General features: G+C 41.0%; 1 protein-coding gene across 2 annotated transcripts in view; it reads left to right on the top strand.

Moving 5' to 3' along the window:
* SLC9A7 (solute carrier family 9 member A7) overlaps positions 1–20304 on the top strand; it is a 136470-nt gene that overhangs the window by 80202 nt on the left and 35964 nt on the right. For both annotated transcript variants that reach the window (XM_088458795.1, XM_088458800.1), the window contains exons 9-12: positions 7337–7425; positions 8457–8570; positions 11953–12064; positions 12795–12948. In XM_088458795.1, coding sequence (XP_088314921.1) covers positions 7337–7425; positions 8457–8570; positions 11953–12064; positions 12795–12948 — 469 coding nt within the window. The remainder of the gene's footprint in view (positions 1–7336; positions 7426–8456; positions 8571–11952; positions 12065–12794; positions 12949–20304) is intronic.

A 20304-nucleotide genomic window follows, 5' to 3' on the forward strand; every position in this document is an offset into this window, starting at 1 on the left:
CACCGGAGGCCAGGAGGATGCAGGTAAGTGTAATGAAGGGAGGGGGGGGGTCGCGGGGTGTCCGCGATCGCGGGGGGCGGGGCTTAGCATCAGTGGGGGGTAGCAGCGACGGTGGGTCGGCGCATGCGCGGGCTCTTAGTCACGGTATTTTTTCAGAAAATACCGCGACTAGAGTGCGGATGGGATCCGCAGGGACAGAGCTTTATCGCAAGCTCTGTCCCTGCAAGGGATTTATAGTAAATCCCTGTGATATTGCCTGAATTCGCAATGCGAATTCACTCGGTAATATCACACTACAATCCGCCATTCAATATGTGGATTGTAGTAAATAGAGCCCTAAGGGCCTGATTCAACTTTGGGAACAGAGTAAGATATAGCAAGTAACTTTGCACCTTGGTAAAACCATGCTGCACTGCAGGTGGGGCAGATGTAAAATGTGTAGAGAGTTTTAGATATGGAAGAGGTGTGTCCAAACTCAGGGCCTGATTCAGACCCGGACGCTAAGCCGCGATCGCTCGCTATGGGCAATTGTCGCCCGTCTGTGCATGCGTATGCATTGTAGTGCGCGTTCGTGAACCAGTCACTGCAATCGGGAATCGTGCGCAGGTAGCACAAAGACTGAGCGCTACTTTGAGTGACAGTGCCGTTTGTGGGTGGTAACAGGGGAAGGTGTCTGGGCGTCAAAATTGAGTTTTATGGGTGTGCATAATTAGTATGGAAGCGTCATTGTACACGTCACTTGGTTGTATTTCAACCTGCAGTGATCGCATTGCCTGCGGTGGGGTAGAATCTACCTCAAGCGCTGTGTGCAGCTCCGATGGTTCTGACTAATCATACACTTCCTGAAGATGACGTGTGCTAAGAAAGAAAAGTAGGCGTCTTTATACCGGCGAGCGCTCACTCTGCCGTCACTCTCTAAGACATAGAGGGCGTCCTTACACCAGACAGTGTGATCGCGGAATTTGAATACCCGGCCCCTTCTGGATGCGAGCGATCGTGGCTTAGCGCCCGGGTCTGAATCGCCCTATCAGTTCTAAATTGCAGTGTAAAATTAGAGCTGTGCAGTATTTGTGGGCTACATGCAAAAGCAGCCAGTATTTACCCCACATGCAAAAATAATGTATGTATTTGCACCCCTTGCATTGCAGCACAGACGGTGTAATGGTAGCATTACTGCCTCACAGCACTGATGTTGTGGGTTCAATTCCCACCATGGCCCTAACTGTGTGGAGTTTGTATATTGTCCCTGTGCTTGCGTGGGTTTCTTCCGGGTACTCTGGTTTCCTCCCACATTCCAAAAATATACTGGTAGGTTCATTGGCTCCCAACAAAAATTAACCCTAGTGTGTATGTGTGTGAGCATGTGGTAGGGAACATAGATTGTAAGCTCCACTGGGGCAGGGACTGATGTGAATGGCCAACTATTCTCTGTAAAGCGCTGCGGAATATGTGTGCGCTATATAACTGGTAATAAATAAATAAACATGGTTTGTATAGGTACAGTTACTTGCTATATCTTAATCTATTCCCAAAGCTGAGTCAGGCCCTAAGATCTGACAGATGCAATTCTCTCTTTCTCTCCCCAAGAATGTACTTTCTTCCCACTCTGGCCCTTCCTGAGCAGTTATTCGATAACCATGTACCCTGCGATTGGTTGTCCCCAAAAGGGCTGCATGGGACATGTGGAGCATCCCCTTGTTTGCAAGGTATCACCTGTTTTGTTGGTGCCACTGAGTATACCTGTTCTCTTGGTGGAACAATAGGGACCAACCAATGTTAATGAAGGGGAGTGTTTATGGTAATGACAAGTTCATTCCCACTTAACCCTTTCCATGCTTTTATGCAGGAAATTAATGTTTTAGAATTACTGCTAGTCAATTCCTCCATAATCCCTTGAGACCGCCAGGACCTTATGTGCCCATATATGGTTGTTGGGGGCCTGCACATTTTAACCTTTACCTGCGACCACCTGGCTACATTACATGAACAATGGCAACATAACTTCACACAATGCACAACAGTCTATTACAGTAACCACATAATGCATATAACTAGCACCTACAGTGCCAATGAGTTCATTGTTACATCCCCCAAATACATGTCATTGTCTAGATAGCCACACTTTGTGGTTTTCAGTTTACCTGCGGGGCATCCCCCTGCAATGAGTATTATTCATAACTTATATACATAAAAATTGTTTAATGATTATGTTCATTGCCAAAATAGGAGGCTTGGCATATAAAGTTTGTTGAGGTGAGTACAGCAGTTCACATTTAAATAAATGAAAGACGGCCTGCCACCCCATCTCAAATAGTCAGTCCCAGCACTTGGCAGCCTGGCTGGTTCTCATTCTAACTTCATCCCAATCTTGTGGCTCTCTTTTGCAGTGAAAACCTTTCCTAGTACCTCTATAGGAGTTGGGTGATATGGTGATCAGGAAGAGCCTATGCACTTTTAATTGTGGTGTGATTCTACCCCCAGCCCAACACACACAAACACACCAGCTGATCAGCATGGTGCTACTTTTTACTATAGCACAACCTGGCTGGTTGCTGGTCGTGTTCTCTTGGTTTAATTGAAAGTCACTCAGGCTGTCTAGCACTGGGTTTGGTTGACTTTTTTTTTTTTTTTGAGCAGGCTGGTACATTGCCCATTTCTGAATTATTTATTATTTGTGTGGCCTCATACACTGACAAATGCAGGATTTCTAGAGGGGGGTTTCCAAGTGCTTGATTTTAAAGCAAGTGTGGTTAGTCCATGAGGGCATAATCAGCACTTAACCAGCCATAATCTACATCATACGATATATATTGTAAGTAATAATTCCAGCATTTAAGATGTATTTAAGATGTGGGCACCATTCCAGAGTATTTGAGCAAGTTCAGGAGTCTGGGGGAGCATTAAAGAACCTTGCACTGCGCCAGACATACAGTCAGGTGCATAAATATTGGGACATTTACATAATTTTCATATTTTGGCCGCTATTCACCACCACAATGGCTTTGAAATGAAACAAACAAGATGTGCTTTAACTGCAGACTTTCAGATTTAATTTGAGGGTAATTACATCCAAATCAGGTGAACGGTGTAGGAATTACAACAGTTTCTATATGTGCCTCCCACTTTTTAAGGGGCCAAAAGTAATGGGACAAACTAAACAATCCTAAATCTAACATTCACTTTTTAATACTTTGCAGGCAATTACAGCCTGAAGTCTGGAATGCATAGACATCGCCAGGGGCTGGGTTTCATCCCTGGTGATGCTCTGCCAGGCCTCTACTGCAAATGTCTTCAGTTCCTACTTGTTCTTGGGGCATTTTCCCTTCAGTTTTGTCTTCATCAAGTGAAATGCATGCTCAATCGGATTCAGGTCAGGGGATTGACTTGGCCATTGCATAACATTCCACTTTTTAGCCTTAAAAAACTCTTTGGTTGCTTTTGCAGTATGCTTCGGGTCATTGTCCATCTGCACTGTGAAGCGCCGTCCAATGAGTTCTGAAGCATTTGACTGAATATGAGCATATAATATTGCCCGAAACACTTCAGAATTCATTCTGCTGCTTTTGTCAGCAGTCACATCATCAATAAATACAAGGGAACCAGTTCCGTTGGCAGCCATACATGCCCACGCCATAACACTACCACCACCATGCTTCACTGATGAGGTGGTATGTTTTGGATCATGAACAGTTCCTTTCCTGTTTCATACTCTTCTCTTCCCATCACTCTGGTACAAGTTGATCTTTGTCTCATCTGTCCATAGGATGTTGTTCCAGAACTGTAATGGCTTTTTTAGATGTTTGGCAAACTCTAATCTGGTCTTCCTGTTATTGTGGCTCACCAATGATTTGCATCTTGTGGTGAACCCTCTATATTCACTCTTGTGAAGTCTCCTCTTGATTGTTGCCTTTGACACATATACACCTACCTCCTGGAGAGTGTTCTTGATTTGGCCAACTCTTGTGAAAGGGTTTTTCTTCACCAGGGAAATAATTCTTCTGTCATCCACCACAGTTGTTTTCTGTGGTCTTCCGGGTCTCTTGGTGTTTCTGAGCTCTTTGGAACATTCTTAAAAAGAAAGAACGCACCGAACAGTTGATTTGGCCACACCTAATGTTTTTGCTATCTCTCTGATGGGTTTGTTTTGATTTTTCAGCCTAATGATGGCTTGCTTCACTGATAGTGACAGCTCTTTGGATCTCATATTGAGAGTTGACAGCAACTGATTCCAAATGAAAATGCCACACCTAGAATCAACTCCAGACCTTTTACCTGCTTAATTGATAATGAAAGAACGAGGGAATAGCCCACACCTGTCCATGAAATAGCTTTTGAGTTGATAGTCCCATTACTTTTGGCCCCTTAAAAAGTGGGAGGCACATATAGAAACCGTTGTAATTCCTACACCGTTCACCTGATTTGGATGTAATTACCCTCAAATTAAATCTGAAAGTCTGCAGTTAAAGCACATATTGTTTGTTTCATTTCAAAGCCATTGTGGTGGTGAATAGAGGCCAAAATCTGAAAATTCTGTCAATGTCCCAATATTTATGCACCTGACTGTATATGTACAGATTGGTCTCCTTATACACTGTATTATTATACAGTATTAATAACCCTGCACAACAATGAAAATGTTTCCGATGTGAAAATAGTTACTTCTAATTGATTTCAGCATGCAAAGAATGAATATGACATTTAAAACTCTGTTAGCTCTGTGTTCCGAGATATAGCCCATTTATGACGATGTAGGGGTATTCCTAGTGAAGTGGGCAGAATGGAGAGAATCTTACCAGCAATCTACGTTCTGCGCAGAGGGGGCGGAGCCTAATGACCCAATTAAATTAATCGGTTATTTGTCCCCTCCCCTATTCAAATATATGCGATTCACGGGATTACCAACACAAGATACTGTGGTGCACTGAGTGACAAGCATAGTGAGCGATTCCACCAAGACATTTCAGCAATGGAACAAAGATATCAGGGTAGGTGAATCACTACTGTTGGACAGTGACAAGAGATGCCCCAGAAGAGGAGTACAGGCGACAACAAAGAGAAAGCACCCCCATGAATAGGCCACTATATTAGATAGTACTTTCGTTTTGTGTTCTTATTTGTGATTGATTGAATTAAAACAACTGTTATTTATTTTCTATCAAGAAAGTATCAGATTATTTTACAATATCTTTCCACTATGACTTTATTACTAATGTACATACAGTATAGTGCAAGTAATGTAGTTCAAAAAGTAGAGCTAGTAAAAACATTCTGAAATCATTTTAGTTTTTCTTGACCTCAAATTAGTAATGTATGGCTATTTTTAGAAAGGAAACAAATTAAAAGTATTAATTTGTTGTACAGTGTAATTGACCCTATAGATGGTCTATATCAGTGGACCTCTAACAGTGCATGGTTTCCAGATCTCCTAGTTGGTGCACAAATGTATTCATTACTGGCTCACACATTTTAAAAGTTCAACAGGTGGTGCTAATTATATAATTTGTGACACTGAGGGGGATCTTAAAAACATGCTACTTTAGTATTATATGCTATTTCTATTGTGGTCGTCATGGTGTGGGCTGGGGAGGGGGTTTCCAGACAACCGGAAACCCGCTCTGCGTTTGCCTATGTGATAGGAGGGAAGGACAATGTTGACTTTTTTCCTGTAAATGATTTGACTGTGCCACCATTCAGGCTACTGTGTCATTTGTCTAAGCTGGCACATGAACATAGTAATTTGAGTCACACAGCACAATATACATGCTCTGCGTACATTTCATTCATGTAACATTTTTAGTACGATTCTCTCCAAATACCATTTGGTCCCAAATTACTTTAGTGAAGGAAATTTCCATATTACGCTGTACAGGTTGAGTCTCCCATATCCAAATATTCCGAAATACAGAATTTTTTTTAGCATGACTGAGATAGTGAAACATTTGCTTTTTGATGGTTCAATGTACACAAATTTTGTTTAAGGCACAAAATTATTCAAAATAAAGTATAAAATTACCTTCAGGCTTTGTGTATAAGGTGTATATGAAACAAATGAATTTCATGATTGTACACAAGCTTTGTGCCACAAAATTATTGAAAATATTATATAACACATATTCTGTGTTTAGATTTGGGTCTCATTCCCAAGATATTTCATTATGGTATGCATATATTCCAAAATACGGAATATTCTAATATCCAAAATGCCCCTGGTCCCGAGTATTTGGGATATGGGAGACTCAACCTGTATTAATATTATGTGATATGGTGTGTTTCCATAAGCCACCACTAGGTGGAAAAACAATGAAATCGCTCAGCGTCAGAAGACGATATAATGTGAGCTATGTTTCTATGTGAACAGGCAAATCAAGTAATAAAAAAAAAAAAAGTCTGCTGCAGTGTACAGTGTAGCTTGCTGAGCTTCCCATTCATTGCTTAATGCTTAGTCTGTGAAGTCGGTGTCTGAGGTTGTGCGTGGAATGTACTCTGAGACACACAGTGGTCAGTGTCTGGATCATTTTATGTGTAACCAGAGCTGTTCCATTACAGTGTAGCTCACCCTTCTCTACAACCTATCAAATATTTTCTCTGGTGTAGTTCTGGTTTACCATTTCAATTATCAATAATGAAATATTTATTATAACATGCATGCAAGAGGAGTTTATCTTGATTTGTAATGCTTTCATAGGGTGGCATGTGTTTCTCAACCAGGAGCTTAATTAATAGTAGTTGTTGTTATTAATATTATTAATTTTGTAAGGTGCCACAGTGCCCTGCAGATCAAATGGTGGGAAAACAGGGCAAAGTTTAAACTAAAACATACATGATAGAGAAAACATTGTATTTGGAAGAGGACACAGTTGAAGCAAGAGGAGCAAGTGTTGCTCAGTGTGGATATTGGGACAGTGGAAAGGGCATTAGTGTGGGTAGTTTATTCTTAAGTAGGATAAGCTCCAATGAAGAGATTAGTATCAGAGTGTGTTTTCAGGTTGGCAGGTTGTGGGAGAGTCTGATCTAGCGGAATCTGTATGATTTACTGCCGGACCCATGCCTGGCGGGCGCCCCTTCGATTGGGATGCCGGGGGCGTCGGGCTCCCGGCGTATGTCTAATCACAGGTGTCGGCATATCAACGCCTGTCTTTAGACCCTTGCCGGGATATGATAGCCGGGAAGCCGGCTGTCGGGATGAGGTCCGCCGGCTTCCCGACTGCATAGCGATCTAGCTTGGTAGGGAATTCCCTATACTAGTAGCGTCATGGGAGGCGTTCTGTATGACTGAATGGCGTTGTACTGGTTTGTGCTGTGCTAATGCTTGAGTCACTGTCTTTTTTGCTTGCAGGTGTAGTTGCAGTCTTGTTCTGTGGTATCACACAAGCACATTATACATATAATAATTTATCACCCGAGTCAAGAGACAGAACTAAACAGGTAAGATTTTACTCTCATGCTCGTCTATACTGTGAAATAAAATGGACTACATTAGCCTTTTAGAGAACAGTTATTTTAAGTTGTACAATGTAATCCAGACAATTGCCACTTACAGAATCTTTAAAGTGTGAAATAAGGGTGTAACAATTTCTATGTCACAATCTACTGGATATACAGTACTAAACTCTTCCCCCACACAGCCAACTGGGAAGGTTCTCTTTATTCCATATAGGTAACCCGGATACTTGGGTCTATAGTTCCACTAGCCTTGCTTGGTCAAGTCTAGTGCTGATAATGGTAAATTGGGGGTGGGGGGGGGGGGGGGACTCCACATGCTTTTTTTTCACCCCAAATTTTCCATTACCGGCACAAGCACTAGTGCAGGTTATGTTTACAGGGTAGAAACCTATTATTTTATTTTTTTTGTCATTTATATTTAAGAATATCAAAAAAGATTGAGCACAGTGCAATAACTTCATTAACAGCCATCTTGCAGCCCTCTGGCCCATCTATTGCCGTGTGAGTTATTCTGGTGTGATTCCAGCAAGTTTAGAACTCGCAGCCTTTACCATTAGAAACCTATGGAGGGTGCATTGTGCCTTGCTGAAAACCGCTGGTTCAAGATTCTGGAGAGTTTGCATGTACTTGCATTCTGTTACATACAGCAACTTCAGTCTCGCCAGCAACTCACCCGAATTGCGCAACTTTGTTAAAAAATGCACCCTATTACATTTTCCATTCTGTCCGACTTAATTTCAATATATATTTCTTAGCATTGTGTCTACTAAATGGGTGATTCATTTGTAAGTATCCCATATCCAACAAAGTCCGTTCCCTGAATGTGGGATCTTGTGGCATTAAGAGAACACTGGGATTGAGTGATTGGGTTACATACTGGCATATTTATTGGTGGCTCTGTCTAGAAGTCTCTGTTTAAGTGAGATATGTATACAGTAAAGGTATTCTGGACCTGTATTTATGAGATCAGTTGTTGCACATACCTCATTGAACTTCTCTTTGTTTTACTGCAGCTGTTCGAGGTCCTGCACTTTCTGGCTGAAAACTTCATATTTTCATACATGGGCCTAGCATTGTTCACCTTCCAGAAACATGTTTTTAGTCCCATTTTTATTATTGGGGCTTTTGTATCCTTTTTTTTATCTCGTTTGTGAAAGACTTCTCTGAGGGTATATACGCATGCGCACAGTGTCGGCTTCCACTATTTGGAGTTTAGTACATAGGAGCCAGATCATAGTCCCCATTGATGATAATGGGGACTGCAATCTGTAGCGCTAAATAGCACTTTGCCGAAGGTTTCTGCGAAATCTTCTGCATTGTGCCATTAGTACATAGGAACAATCCTTTAATATAATTTTTATATAACAAACAGCTTGATACATAGGCCTCTTAATATGTATCTAAATAAATAATGGGGTGTTTGTTACTAATCCACAATGACTATGTTGATATTATGATTGAAATCTCAGATAAATATATTCAGATTAAATTAACAAATACCAAAAAAGGGAAAACTGGTCTAAATTGTTTTCATTTCTTTACGCATAGATCTGACATTATACTGATCCCAGTAAAGGATATACCTTATTCTAATGAAACAGTGCAACATGAGAATTTAATGTGTGAATGCTGCTATAATATTAAACTACCATTGTAACAGTAGTTCACAAACCATGGTTATAAAGTATTTATGAAAAAGACCAAGGCCCACTTACATGTGCATACAATTCAACAATTAATATATAATTACCTTCTGTTAACTGATACAAATATTTCCTGATAAATTTGAACCTATTTGACTGTAAATCAGGCATGGCCCTTTTATATAGCTTTTTTATATATTGTAAATCTATGCAGTTTTTTATACATATAGACAAATATTGATCACAAGTAAATATGCAAGTGGACGGGTGGTAGTAGATCAATAGATGCTGTCATGTGATGTTGTGATGAAGGTGTAATCACAAGCTAAACATATAAGCTATGGAGATAGATATGTTCTCTACTTCATGAAAGGCGTACCATTGAAGTCTCTGTGCAGGTACTTCATGCGTTAATCTAGTTAGGCTGACATTTCCAATGACTATTTTGTCTTACGGAAACTAAGGGGTATATTTACTAAAGTGCGGATGTTTAGAAGTGGAGATGTTGCCCATAGCAACCAATCAGAGTGTAGCTTATCTTCTCGAAGGTACTAGATAAATAAGTAGAATATGATTGGTTGCTATGGGCAACATCTCCACTTCTAAAAACTCACACTTTAGTAAATATACCCCTCTGAGTGAACTGTGGGGATCATTCAGACCCACTCGCGAGCGGCAGTACGCTCGCAAGTGGGTCGATGTTCCCCACTGCGCATGCGCACGACGGAGGGAGCTCCGTCGTGCGAATGCGCGAGATCCGGACTGCGACAGCCAAGCTGTCGCTCCGGGTCTCGCACCAAAGGGGGTGTGCTGTCGATGTTGATAGACAGCACGCCCCCTTTGGTGGGCGTGCCGGGGGCGTGACCATCGCGACCATCTTTTTGGCCGCTCGCATATGCTGTGAGTGGTCACCCACAGCTATGCGAGCGGCCAGGAGGCCGCTCCATTTTCATGGAGGAGGGCCTTGATTCACAGCGAGCGCTCTGGTCAGAGCGTCCGGCTCTGAATCAGGCCCTGTGTCACCTGGTGGGGAAAGTGCGCATTTTCTAAGAGCCTTCATTAAGCTATGTCTTGTGTTTGGGGAGCTTTTTGACACCTATCCAGACCTCAGGGCTAGCCAGTCAAAGAAAAACTGATTTTATGTCTGTGCACTTTACTTGTAAGTTCATGTAAGTGTGAGTGCTGTACAACCTTTTGTATGTTAAATCTGAAATGTAATAAGTTGTGTTCTTATGCTGTAAAGAATGCATTAGCCTGTTGCAGATAAAAATTGCTAGTATTTGTTAACTGTTGAATGTTAAACGGCAAAGTATTTATCCCTTTTAATACTAGTCAGAGAATTGTTTACACTTTTACTACCAGATCTAGAGTGTTTGGAGTGTGTGTACATTTGTGAGTAAAGCTAGGAAGTAAATTTACCAAGCGGTGCTTTTCAAAGCCATTATGTCTTTGGTGGAGTTTGGTCACTGATTTTAAAGGTTCAATAATGTTAAGTAGAAAGCTAGACGTGTTTTGTATTTAACATCATTGCCCCATTAAAGGCAGCGTCTGAAATCACCAAAGACGCAGTGGCTTTCTAAAGTGCTGCTTAGTAAATGTAATCCAAGATTTCACTAACTACAGATGTGTCCTCATACATCTATCCTCTGTGTGCTACAAGTCACGTTACATATAACGCATGATCACTGTAGTGCTGAGCTTCTTTTTGTGCGACTTTTCCCTTAAAATGCATCTAAATTCGCAGAGTGTTGTGAATAGGACACACAAGCAGCTTATGCTGATTAAAATTATATTTTCCTAAACTAGACAAAGTTTACATATGTTATTTAAAAAGAACTTGACGATACAAAGGAGCTTGTTTAAGTACCTATTTATTGGGTGCATTCGTTGCTTTAAAATCTTCACAAATGTAAACATAGGAAAAGTGTTTAATTAATTTTTTTATATATTTAGCTTTTATATTTCTTTATAATGAAATATTTGAACATTATACCACAATGGAATAATATAAAAGTGTATCTAATAGCCTACCAAATAGCAAAATGTAAGTGCTGGTTAAAAGAAAATATTTAAATAATGTTAAGTGCTGGTTGTAAAGACACAAAGGGGCAATCCTATTAGGTGCTATTTTCTCTTCGAATTTGCACAGCGAATTCATTTTTCAATCCAATTAGCAACTCGCACTTTACCAGTGAGACGGAATTCGCATTTTTCCATTCGCAGCTCCCTGAGGGTGAGAGATGTAAAGGAAAATATTTATTTTAAGGTTAAATGTCAACACACTGTGCTGCAACCCTTGGACACCCCTTTAATGACTAATTGGGCAATTGGAGGTTTCCAATTAGCTTAATTAGTCCAATAATTACAAGTCATTTTTGCATTTTTCGTTTAATTTGTTTGAGATTAAACAAAAAGTGTTTGCTTTTTATAATTTTTTTACATTTAAAAAAAAAAGCACAAATCAGCCATTTGACACCATTTAAAAACCTACAGTACCTTCCTAATGCCCACAAACAGCCTTCTATATGGTCCTGCTAACGAAATGATCAATTTTGGGGGGTTCAGGATGGTCTCCCCAATATTTTATACACTTTTCACATCTCATTTGGCAGTCAGTTCGCACCCTTCCGCTGCGAGTACCGCAATAAGCATTTTTAATTGGATTGGAGAGTTCTCGGGAGTGCGCATTAGTGCGAAGTCTGCGAGTTTCAAGAAACAAACTTGCTATTCGCAATTCGCACCTAATAGGCTTGTCCCCATAGTCTCCTAGTCAAAAAAGGTTTACTGAAGGTTTATAGCGATTTTTATTTTCTAAGTATTGAGAACTATTGATTAGCCGTTGAGTCCTTGACTGCTGCCTGTTCAGATAGCGGTGTTTGTTGGTAGAGCAGCTCATATATATCCACTTTCATTTTTTCTGAACTTGGGCAGAAGACACAAGATTGGCTGGAACTTTCAGCACATGATGATGTTTTCGGGTAGGTTAATGTTGTATAATGTTGTTATAAGGATTTAGTTTGCTGATGGCACTAGTAGTAAGGCGAAAAATAGAATAGCCCATCACCTGATGAATGGACCACTTTAATAAGTAAACTTCCCACATTTATATAAACTGTACTTATCTCTAAAACATTTTATAGAAATCTAGACCGTACTAGTCTAAATCTGTATTAAACAATCTAAACTTTCCATGGCTATTCCTTTTTTACAGCCTGATTTGCCAACCTTGTTGTTCTGACTTTGGCTTGGCTTATAATTTGTAATTAAATATAAATTTTGGTCTATGGCTAGCAATTTGTGCTGTATTTAATTTGCGGCTGATCATTTCCTTTTGAGACGGGTATGCATCTCTGTAGCTAATTACCCAAAAGATAAATGGGGATATCTGAGAGCACTAAGGCGAGTAGTTACAACACCTATGAATTGGTTTTATTAATGAGTTGCTAGTGTTAGTCTTTATATGCCCCAATCTCTCTCTGGCAAACTATGTACACAGAGGCAGAAGTCACAGGAATTAAAAACAGAACAATTACAATTATGAATACACACTGCCTTCATTTCCTTTCAGGTCTTTTCTAAAATTCACATATTTATCTCTACACTGATATTTATTTTCTCCTATCAATGATTTCAGTAATTCTGCAATTTCATAAGGATATTAGATGATTTAAAGGAAGGAAAGTCAAATGATCAGTATATTTTCAACAGGTCTCCGGGGAGCTATGGCATTTGCACTTTCTATTCGTGATACTGCTACATATGCTCATCAGATGATGTTTTCCACGACCCTCCTAATAGTCTTCTTTACAGTCTGGATAATTGGTGGAGGAACAACTCCCATGTTGTCTTGGCTGAGTATCAGGTCAGTAATTTACAATGAAAATACTTGTATTTAATATGTGCCCAGACACAGTGGTTTCTAGAAATGGGATCCATCTTTGAACATCCTAATATTATTATTGTTATTATTATTATTATTATTATTATTATTATTATTACAAATTAATGTAGTTATTTTTTGTACAGGTGTTTACTCTTTATTATTTAATATAATAATATTACTATTTTGGTATAACTAAAAACAATAATATCCAGAATTAAATGAATACAGGCTGACAAAATTAATTAATCTTTGTTTTGTATTTGGGGATATAGAAGTTATTAATTTTGGTATAAATTCATAATTTTAAATGTGTGGAGCATTATTGAGACCTAAAACCTCCTAGATTTGTCTTAGTCTATCAACTATTTCTCTCCCATTTGCCTTCAAGATCCTTGAATGACTTGTCTATATCCTCTTGCCAGTTTCTTCTGCTTCCACTCTCTTAGATCTTGTATTCACTCATGCCACATAAACTTCCCTCACTAAAGTTACTAATGATCTTCTTGCTGCCAAATTCAACTCCACCTCTACCTCTGCCTTCAGTGTCCCATGAGAGTTTGTCCCTTGTCCCCTTCTCTTCTTGTTACACCTACTTGCTTGGAGAACTCCTCAGCCACTTCTGACCCCAAAATAATGCTTCTATGCTGGTAACACCCACATTTCCCTCTCCTCCCTTGACCTCCCTCTGTCCTTTCTTCTGTCTCCAATGTTCTATTTGCCATCTCTCCCTGGATGTGTTATTGCTTTAACAACCTCCAGATGTTCAAAACAAAAGTCATTGTTTTCAACCATTCTGGATTCCTATACCTCCCCTCCCCTCTCCTATTTTATTTATCTGCTGACAGCACCATTATCTCTCTTATCCCCAAGACCACTGCTTGGTGCTTGGGAGTCATCCTTCAACTCATCCCTCTTCTTCACTCTCCACATTCAGTATCTCTCACAGTCATGCCATCTTCACCTTCGCAGTATTTCTCGAGTAAGAACCTAGACATGGACTCCACCCAGATCTCTCATTCATGCACTTGACATTTTCCATGTGGACTACTGTAACCTGCTCCTAACTGTCCTTCCTCTCACTCAACTCTCCCAATTGCAATCTACCCTTAAGGTGGTTACCTGTCTCATTTACTTCTCTCGCCGCTTATCTGCTTCATTGGCTCCCCATCCGTCTTCGAATACAGTTGTAAACTCCTGAACCTCATATATATAAAACCCTCAATCACTCCAATACCTCCTACCTTTCCAACTTCACTTCTCTCCACACTAGCACCCTCTCTGCTCTTCCACTGACTGCTGTGTCACCTCTCATTCCCACATCCAATATTTCTCCCATGTATCTCTGTGTGTCTGAACAGCCACCTCCCAGTCACTGCTCTGGGACACCCAATACATTTGCTGAGACACTGCGTCTCAATCGCTACTGCGACTCTGTGTGTACACATCATGGGACACATGTACTGTGCGAGATTGTAATGCAGTAGGAAAACATTTACCATTTTCACGAATATTGGCATTGCGTGCAATTCAGTATAGGGGCCTATATGTGTGTAGAGAAATATTTCTTTTTTTTTCACACAATCGCATATCAATTACCGTTTTCTTTTCCTCAGACAAGCAGGGTGAAAAAGACAATTTATTTCAGTATTAAAGTGTTGTGTTGGTTCTGTTTCTCACAGCATTATCTGAAGTATGTAGGGTGGTTTGGTAATTGCATGCATCTTAAATCGTTCACTTGCCATAAACCATAGAGATAACTGATGTCCCTGAAAGACCGTCAGCCATGCACAACAACAGTTATAAATACTTAGAATTAATGTCAGATATTAGGTCAAATACATTTTAAATAACCAAACAGCCAGCTCTCACCCAGCTGCCTAATAATCCTGTGTTTAGCAGCTCACATGTAGAACCCTGTTCTGATGATGTGTAAAACTTAGCAGTAAGTGGATCACAGTCCTAGCCTGCCTTCTCCTGATCTTTACAGAGAAGGCTCATAGCTCAACTCGAGGCTCAGCTAGAACATGATCACTGTATCTCAATTCCAGTACCTTTTATTAAAGGTTTTTTTTTTTCTACCTTTCTGAAAGTGTAAGGGTAGTAGTATTACGATAGACGACAATTATCAGTTTTCATGCCCCCTCTTCAGCCTGGCAACATCACTGAGGACATTTCTCAAAGTTGTGGCCACTTTTATTGTAGATGCAATATGGCCATGATCTTCTAATTGCAGGAAAGCCAATAGAAATTGTGCAGACCAGAGTGACTCAGGTTATTGGGAGAAGAGTCATGAATCTTAACTTCACCCAGCAAATACATTTTTTGAGAGTGCAGATAGACACCCTTCACAACATAGTGGGGCTGTCAGAGGAAAGGTGCATGAAAAGTCATGCGCTGTCAGCTTTAGTACAGTCACAACACAAAATTCAGGTTCGTACTGGTCTTTATCTAAGGGGGTTGTTTTTCTCAACTCTAGATACAGTTCCATGTGCAAGGTGGCTCATTGGAAAAGTGCAGTTTGTCCTACTAAAATATAGTCGCAAGCAAAATCCCTTGCATCACCACATTCATTCGCAGCAGTACGCCACTTGGTGGAGAAATGTGGATTAAACAACAGAACAAGTTCTCTTTCTCAACTGCCATACCTGGTCTTGACAACAGATGTGAGTACGTTCAGTTGCAGCAAGCAGCACAAGGGTCGTGGACTATGTAGGAAAAGAAATTACCATCAAGCCAGATGGAGATGAGAGCAGTCTGGAAGACAATTACTCACTCGTTATCTACTGAGGAGAAGCCATTTTCTCGTTATCTACTGAGGAGAAGCCATTTGAAGGTGTTTTCTAACAATATGACAGTAGCAGCCTATTTTAACCATCAACGCGGTACCAAGACACAAAAACATGATCAGCAGAATAACAAAAATAATGATTGGGTAAAGCAGATTTATTTCCTGCCAGCTCTCCATGTATTGGGCAAAATACATTTTGTGGTGGACTTTCGCAGATTAAAAACTGTTCTTCAAGGAAAATTTAACTAAGAGGTGTATAGATGTCCAAAAATACATCTAGTGGCAACAAGTTAGAAAGCCAAGTTGCCTGTTTTTTTTCACGCCACAATTTCCCTACTTTCAGCTTTGCTATGTGTTTCCACCCAGTGCTTTGATTGCTTGCACCGCAAGGAATATCAGGAACAAACAATTCTGCCAATCTGGTTGGATCTGTTATATCAGGGAGGAGTTCTTTACCAAGGGGTGGGTCACGATATATACCAGTTGTAAACATCCTGACAGTCACAATACTGGCAGTGGAATCCCGATGGTTAAAATCCCAACAAATTTTAGTGAGTATTCTAATCCTGACCCTAACCCATCCCTTCTGCACCCTAACCATCCCCCTTTGGCAGCCTAATCCTAACCATCCCCTTTGGCAGCCTAACCCTAAATGTCCCCTTTAGTAGCCTAACCATCCCCTACCGCAGCCTAACCCTAATACTCACTGTCGAGATTCATCTGTATTTTGACATCTAGATTCTGATGCCAGTATTGTGACCGCCAGGATGGTCACTGGCGGGATCCTGACTACATCCCTTACCCGGAACTAGCAAGTCTGAATTAGGCAGACAGATCTCCACTCCACTATATTGTTTAAGTCCTTTTGGAAGCTCCTACATAGAGTGTGGTGAAAATGTATTTCCTGAGCTGGAACTAAATTCATTCGAATGAATGCAAAAGTCTCTCAGATGCTAGAGTTCTGCAGGTGGGTTATGCAAATGGATTTGTGCTATAAACCGTGGAAGTGCAGAGTTCAGCACAAAGCGTTCTTCTTGATAAGAAACTACCGTTGGAATAATTAATCATCAGATTCTATGAAGCGGTAACAAAACCAAAATCTGTCCTCGGATTGTCTTTAGTAACACCATAGCACTTGAACTTAATAATGAATGACTAAATGTCATCCCAATTTGATGCCTCTGTAGGAAGTTACCTTTTAGGTTTTTGACACTGTTATTTTATTGGTGGTGATTACTTTGGCCAGGAGAGTGAGTAAACTGCAAGTGTATGGACTTTCCTTAAAAATTTTCCAGGGCCAAAACAGGGCTTAACAACGCCCTGTGCTGGCTTCGCCCCTTTGCTCATGACATTGCGCATAGGGCGGCAGGGCCATCAGCGGACCCGGAAGTGCAGCAGTGCCCACAGTGTCTTAAAGACGCTCCGAGCAGCTGTACACATAGCAGGGTGCCTGTCTGTGGCATCCAAAGGACGCTGCAGGTGGCACTGCCTCAGTGATGCTGGCTGCAGAATGCCATTCCTGGCACTCTGCTAGCCAGAAGCAAATGCAATGGGGCATCCATGGTGCCACCCACAGAGCCCTGCCCTCAGCCCTTTTTTCAGACATGGTGTTGAGGTCCAATTTAGCCTTGGTACTTAAAGTGGTATTTTTATTCCATCTAAATCGAGTACATTTCCATCCATTGCCACGATGAGAATGAAGAGCCATTATATACTCTGGTTCTTGTGAGAGCCATTTCAAGAGTCCAAGACATACAGAAGTCAGAGCATCTCTTTGTTCTTCCCATTATTGTACAATAAAAAAAAGGCATGGTGCCAACTAAACAGACTATCTATAGATGGATCAGAAAACTCATTGTTTTAATTTCTAAAAAAAAGAATGGTATAAAGTATCAGATGTCCTCAAGGCAACTCAACAAGGGCAGTGCCAACTTTGTTGGCTCAGACAGCAGTGAGGGATCTCTGCAGGGCAGCAGAAGGGTCTTAGGTTTACTGAGTACTTTGAAGTAACGGAATTAATGGAAAGAATAGTCCGTTTTTTTTCTTCCAGACAACCCTTTTCAATGTTCAAGAACACAAATGAAAGGAAAAATCATGGAACATTACAATGACTATTTCCAGGATTCATAAACTTTACTTCAAATAAAGTAATTGTACAAAAGGTAAACATAGTAGAAGGAATCAGAATTGTTGCCTTAACTCCCGTAAATCACAGGGGCAAGGATTTGTAGGTCATGTTATTTCTTGTATAGATTGTTATAATATAATAACATTGATTATCTCGCTACAATGGCATCTGTCAAGAGGCGGGATATATTAGGCAGCAAGTGAACAGTCCATTCTTGAAGTTGATGTGTTAAAAGAAGGAAAAATGGGCAAGCGTAAGGATCTGAGCAACTTTGACCAGAGCCAAATTGTGATGGCTAGATGATGGGATCAGAGCGTCTACAGTACAAAACGGCAGGTCTTATGGGGTGTTTCCAGTATGCAATGGTTAGTACCTACCAAAAAAGGAGAACCAGTGAACCTGCGACTGGGTCATTGGCGCCCAAGGCTCATTGATGTTCCTGGGGAGCGAAGGCTAACCCATCTAGTCCGATCCCACAGAAGTGCTACTCTAGCATAAATTGCTGAAAAAGTTAATGCTGGCTATGATAGAAAGGTGTCAGAACACACAGTACATCACAGCTTGCTGCGTATGTAGTCACTGACTGGTCAGAGTGCCCATGTTGACCCCTGTCCACCACCGAAAATGCCTACTATGAGCACATTAGCATCAGAACTGGATCATGGAGTAATAGAAGAAGGGGGCCTCTGCTGAATCACGTTTTCTTTTACATCATATGGACGACTCGATGCGTATGCATAGTGTACCTGGGGAAGAGAGTACCAGGATGCAATATGGGAAGGAGGCAAGCCAGAGGAGGTAGTTTGATGCTCTGAGCAATGTTCTGCTGGGAAACCTTGGGTCCTGGCATTCATGTGGCTGTTTCTCTAGCACATAACATCTACCTAAACAGTGTTGCAGACCAAGCACACCCCATGCTATTGCTTGATGACAGTGGCCTCTTTCAGCAACATAATGCACCCTGCCACGCTGCAAATATTATTCAGGAATGATCTGAGGAACATGACAGAGTTCAACGTATATATTTGGCCTCTAAATTACCCAGATTTTAATCTAACTGAGCATCTCTGGAATGTGCTGGAAAAACAAGTCCGAGCCATGGAGGCCATCTATCAGCTTGTCGGACCTAAAGGATCTGCTGCTAACGTCTTGGTGCCAGATACCACAGGACACCTTCAGAGGTCTTCTGGAGTCCATGTCCTTGAATTTGCCCACCCAGTTGAGCTGTCAGTCACCAGCGGTCCCTGCATCAAGTGTATGGGCGGCCATACACACAGCCAAATGCATTGATATATCTGTAGATATATCGGCTATCTGCTGTGCTGCAGAACAGATGCGATATGTCTGTGAACGACGTATAGCGGGTGTACACCCCCGTCGATGCATTTTCAATATATCGGCCATTCGATTGAACGCCCGATATATATTGCTCAGTGTCTACCTAGCTGTAAAGCAATTACCTCTGCAAGGAAAATGGCTACTATATAATGGTCCTATGCACCATAGTGCCTGTAATTCTCCCATTAGAGTCCATCCTACTTTTTGTTTCATATCAATCAATTATTGTTATTCTTTTGACAGCTTTAAAGCTGGGTACACGCTGGGCAATATATTGGCCGTTACATCGCGAGCGTGTCTGCAGATGTCTGATATATCTGCAGATATATAAACGCATCTGGCTGTTTATATATAAACAGCCATTAGAGTCAATCCATCGTTTCATATAAATCAACAGATTTATTTGGCATTCTTTTATCTACAACCGGTGGATGAAAATGAGAGAAAAAATGACATCTCTATGTCTTGTGAGAGCAATCACACATTATATTTGTCCAGAATAAAGTGCACTAGGATTGCAGAACAATAATTCGTGCTTTTACTGGGATCATGGAAAGATCATGCGCCTTCCACACAGGCTAATTCCAGATTGATATGTTGCATGCTACAAGAAAAGTGGACAAGAGGCACTAGAGGTATTAGGACCACACATTACTAGGGCAGTTGGCGTATTCTTGGCGAAGAAGGCGCAAGTTTCTGTGGCGGATTTAAGCAGAACATGTAGCCCAGGCATGTCAAACTCAAAATACCAACCGGGGCGAATATTCAAGGTCTACGAGTCTGTGAGCCGCAACAAAAAAAGTCTTATATGCAATTTTGAAAGGTTTATTATTAATAAAAACCAATGCAGTGCCCCCTGTAGTAGTCCCCTTATGCAATTCTACCCTGTATTACAGCCACTTTTGCAATGTCCCTTGAATTTGTGCCCATTATGCAATGCCCCTTATGCAGTGCCCTAGTAGTGCCCCAGTAATGCCCCTTATGTTGTGCCCCAGTAATGTTCTTAGCAGTGCCCCCAGTAATGCCCCTTATGCAGTGCCCACAGTATTTTGTGCCCCCAGTAATGCTCCTTATGAAGAGC

Source organism: Taudactylus pleione, unplaced genomic scaffold, assembly GCF_031769625.1.
Source record: "Taudactylus pleione unplaced genomic scaffold, aTauple2 ptg000041l, whole genome shotgun sequence".
Taxonomy (NCBI): domain Eukaryota; kingdom Metazoa; phylum Chordata; class Amphibia; order Anura; family Myobatrachidae; genus Taudactylus; species Taudactylus pleione.